Source organism: Mastomys coucha, unplaced genomic scaffold (assembly GCF_008632895.1).
Source record: "Mastomys coucha isolate ucsf_1 unplaced genomic scaffold, UCSF_Mcou_1 pScaffold15, whole genome shotgun sequence".
NCBI classification, from domain to species: domain Eukaryota; kingdom Metazoa; phylum Chordata; class Mammalia; order Rodentia; family Muridae; genus Mastomys; species Mastomys coucha.
The window spans coordinates 150297125-150302180 of NW_022196897.1; the positions used below are offsets into that span (position 1 = coordinate 150297125).

Here is a 5056-nt window from a genome sequence, read left to right on the forward strand (position 1 = left end):
GACTGTAAGAGCCTGAGGTAGTGGACACCCCCAGTGAAACAGTATTTTCTAGGCATAGCAGGGCTGTCAGACATATGAACCCACAGCAGCTGTGACCATGTGGCCAAGTCACATCCAAGATCAAATTACTCAAGATCTCAGATGGACAAAGAAGGTCTAATGAAATTTCACCAGTACCTGAGGAGCCCTGATGAGGTAGGAGTCAGTCTTCTTCAGGGATGTGCTCCCAGAGAGTGTATATGTGCTCCAGGAGATGCTCCTACCCTAGGCACACATGGGCAGCACCAAGTGGTTTGGAGTTATGGCACTAGTAGGCTCTCCTATAGGATTTATGATCTACTCATAAACCTGGCTAAGTTTAAAGAACCAGGCATGAATTCACTCCTATTGAGCAGATCACAAGTCCAATTAGATAGCTGTTGGTTACTCCACACATACAATATATAAGTGCTGGTATGGATGACATCACTGGAGATATCTTGCCAGGCCAGTCATTGTCATCTGTAGGTGTTATTCATGGGCAGGAGTACTGAATGCATAATTCCTTCTGATACTATGAAAGCTAGAGAAGTTCTAGCTTGACACCCCCAGTCCTTGCCCAAAGTCTGTGATGTGTTCAGCAACAAGGTCTCACCTTCAAGTTCTAGGAGGCAACGAAAGGCAGTGTCAATAGCCTGGATGGCTTTTGAGAGTCTCTTGGAGCCTCTCTTAGTTAGGGTTTCTATCGCTGCAACCAAACACCATGACCAAAACAAGTTGGGGAGGCAAGGGTTTATTTGACTCATACTTCCAGATCATAGTCCATCACTGGAGGAAGTCAGGACAGGAACTCAAGTAGGAATGGAACCTGGAGGCCATGGAGGGGTGCTGCTTACTGGATTCCTTCCCCTGGCTTGCTCAGCCTACCTTCTTATAGAACCCAAGACTACCAGCCCAGGGATGACATCACCCACAATGGGCTGGGCCCTCCCTCACTGGTCACTGGTTGAGAAAATGCCTTACAGCTGGATCTCATGGAGGCATTCCCTCGACTGAGTCTCCTTTCTCTTTGATGACTCTAGCTTGTGGCAAGTTGACACACAAAACTAGCCAGTACAACTGACCCCTTGTCAACCTGACACACAAACACATCACAATTAAACCAACAACATTTCCTTCCTTATTCATCTCCAAGATCTCACATTAAAAGCAAATAACTTTAAAGGCCCTCACAGTCCTTATAAATTCAAACATTAAAATGTTGGTCTCTTTTAAAAATTCAAGGTCTTTTAAAATTAAAGATTTCTTAATTGTGGGCTCCAGTAAAATGCGTTCTTGCTTCAAGAGTATGTAATTTGCTTTTTTATTTTGATTTTGCAGGGGTCACTGCTAAAAGGTTGCCTTGAGTCTCAAGAGAAACTTTGAACTTTGGAATTTTACACCTTGTTGAGACCGTGATGGACTCGGGGGACTTGTGAAGTTGGACTAAATGACTCTCTTACAGTACTTGTGCAGCTTATACTCTTTAACTATTCTCAAGATACATGAGTGGTTTTTTTTTATCCTTTAGAAGTTGCTAAGTGATCTCTTTTTATAGAATTGAGGAAAGCATTCAGTTTTTCTCAATTTTTTTCCTTAAACATATTATCCTCCAATTTTATGACAAACATTGCCCATTTTAATATTCTTAATTTTTTCTAGCCTCTCCACATGACAGGATGTCATTTATGTTACCTATGCTGGCGTTAATTACACAATAACCTCGCTCAGCACTCTCGGTGCTGACATTCACACTGTGTGCCATACCATTACTTGTTTTCAAAACAATTATCCAGCAAGTTTTACTTATATATCCAACTGGAACAAAAATGTGCATTTGCTTATACTTGTTTGTTTCTGCCTCCTGGGTTGCTGGTTCTTGCTCTCGTTCTGAGGCATGCCTTTTGAATGACTTCTTTATCAATATCCCAGCATAATACTGTGTTCTGCGATTTCTGGACTTTTTTTTTTCAAATATGTTCCCTGGATTCTATCTGAACTTTTTGCACGGTAGATAATATAATAGATTAATTCTTTAATCTAAGAATACATCCAAGCCTATCAGGTGCATGCTTTCACAATCAGTCTCCGAGTGGAGCAGGTGCTGGAGGTTTTCCAAAAGAAAAGAAGTAGGTAGAATGGAGGGTTCCAGTGTGATCTCCTAAGAGCTCTGCTGGAGGAGGGACAACTAGAGAACCGTCACGGCAGGGCCACGTAAAGGCCACAGCTAAGGATACATCACTTTCCTTGGTTTTCTTTTCCTAAAAGCATGTTTCTCCTTTCCCCTTACCTTGCACACCATGTTCCCTGAGCAGATTAGAATTTAGGATGAGAGAAAAGAAAATAAACCGTACCTGTCTTCCCTTCGTAACAACCCCAGCTCTGTTGAGGCCACACCCAGGCTCCTTGCAGGGATGGTCTTCCCTTCTTCCCTGTTCTGCCCACAGCACAGACTGTATACCTAGATGGAAAGAAACCCCAGACTGAGAGCTTTAGGGTGGGCTCACGACTATAGAAATGCAGACTTTCACACAAGTGGGAAACCCTCACGTTGATTCCAACTTACATATTTCACTCAGTTTGGACCTGTGGAGAACATTTTCAAGAGAACATTGTAAGGAAAGCTGGTTAAAACTATCATGGAGAGCTCTCCCGCTCACAAAATATGCTCTTCAGAAACTAGGGGTGGGGTGGGGACCATCATGTGGGTAGGGTGTGGGGAGTAATGAAGGAAATAGGGTGGTACAGATGACCTATGGGGGAAATGGGAAACACCTGGGGCTGACTAATTGAGGGAGGAGATGCAATACAGAAGAGGGGAAGGAGGATAACATAAGGGTGTGTGAAAATCTCTTAAAGAACTATAATATAATGATGGATCTAAAAATTCGTCTAACTCGGTGTATAAATGCACATATACAGCTTAAATGAAAGCTTCTGACAGTTCTCGCCAAAAGCCATAGACTATTTAACAAAAACTCCAGCACCGGTCCTGAGAAACTCTCTTTTGACTTGTGGATCAGGGTTGTCCAAGAAATTCTCTAACCATTATAGGCTCTTGCTGCTGTCTTGGGTTTCTCCCAGAGAACTGGAAGGTCATTCTCTATGGCTGAAGACAACATACATTTCAGACACAGGGCTTACAGACCCCTGAGCTGGAACTAACCAGAGAGCCTCATCCCTGAGGTCAAGTTTTCATACTCCGAAAGTGCCATGCAAATTCCAAAGAAAGGAGACAAAGCAAAGAGTCCTACCTAGAACTACGATGCCTATTAACCACAACAATGACCAGAAGGCAAGATTGCCCTAACTGCAGTAGAGGCATCCATAACTTGGCAGTCACCAACGGCTATCTAATTGGATTCGAGACCCACTCAACTCGACAGAATCATGACTCCTACTAGAAACCTAGAGGCTTTACCCCACATCAAGGAAACTTCTCTTTGCAACAGACAGGGAACATTACAGAAATCCCTGACCACGCAAAATGCAAGTGTGGAGCCCAGTCCCTACTGACATCTACAATACAACTCTTTCACCTAAGCTCCAGGTATCCTTTTGGAAGAGTAGGCATGAAGATTGTAAGACACAAATATACAGAGAGTTTGCGGTGAGATTGCATCTTCTAGAAATGTCAGAAGCTACTCTGACACAGTCTCACAAACATGATTACCTAAGCATGAGCTGAACAAGGACGAAAAACAGTAGGCATACCAAAGTGGATGGGGGAAGCCCGTGAGGCCACAACCCTAGACAAAGAACCTAAGGCATGTAAGGAGTGCTGAGACCAGGAGAAATTGCTTTCCTCAAGGAAGAGCATACTAGTTGCTTATCCAATACTAAGTGCTCAGCACTGGAAATATATCATACTAGTAATAATACATAGGCTGAACAGGTCATATTAGAGTATTTAGAGACATGTATATAATAACAATAAGTGAATAAATAGGCCATGTAATTGAAAGAGAGCAAGAAAGGTATATAAGAAGCCTTGGAGGATGGAAAGGGAAGTGGAACATGACGTAATTATATCACAGTCTCAGAAAATCATTTATAAGAGAGATCAATGGAGTAAAAAGAATAGTATGTAGAAACCAAATTTCCAGAAAAACATTTTTTAAGTTATGCTATTGTTACACATACAGTTTGCCACCTAAATCTTACTGATCCATAGGTATATGGAAATAAGCATAATGTTACATGTAAAAAGCAAACTAGCAAACAACAAAAAACAGGCTGAACAAACCATGAGAGCAAGCCAGTAAGCAGTGGTCCACAGCATCTGTTTCCGTTCCTGTCTCTAGATGACTACTGAGTTTTTGTTCTCACATCCTTCATTATAGATTGTAAGGTAAGAGAGGAAATAAGCTCTTTCCTTCCCCTGGTTCACTTGTGCACACACACACACACACACATACACACACACACACACACACACACACACACACACACACTTCTGCTGGTAGATGTCATGATGAGAACCTGTGAAGGAATCAGCCAGCATTCTTTCTTGCATTCCCAATACTCATTCCTATGGTCATTCACAACAGTAGAGTCTCCACTCCTGTGCAAACATCTCTACCTCTCTCCTCATACTCCAGGGAGCAGATCTTTTCCTCTCCCTCCACTACACAGCACACTACACACTACAGCAAACATTTGAGAAAAGTGTTGCTGTCCATGCTCCTGCTAAAAACACAGCAAAACTTACTGGTCTGTTCATATCAAGGTTAGTAGAATTCACTAAACACGTAACAAAGCGACAGTTTCTGGATTGAGCCAATACCAAGTGTTGAAGAGCATCGGGCACATGTCAATAATTAGGATTATAAACCTCAGGTCTCCATTCAATGTTGGTCTCTCTCCTTTTTTTTTTCTTTCTATCTCCTTATTTTTATGAGTCCGTTCTGCATTGTTCAGGACTAAAGTAAAGGCCCCACTACTGTTAGAAAATGGCTCTGTCAGTGAGATCCTCTAGGGGCTGTTCAAACTTCTTATCTTTGGTACTTCTTAGAGCCATCTCTCCCTGGGTCCTTCC

The 5056-nt window shown here is 42.3% G+C and overlaps 1 protein-coding gene across 1 annotated transcript in view; it reads left to right on the forward strand.

Annotated features, from left to right (window-relative positions):
• Positions 1-3505: 3505 nt before the first annotated feature.
• LOC116091830 (seminal vesicle secretory protein 5-like) overlaps positions 3506-5056 on the forward strand; it is a 3796-nt gene continuing 2245 nt past the window's right edge. The window contains exon 1 of the mRNA XM_031373281.1: positions 3506-3584. Within this exon, the coding sequence (XP_031229141.1) occupies positions 3506-3584 (79 nt within the window). The remainder of the gene's footprint in view (positions 3585-5056) is intronic.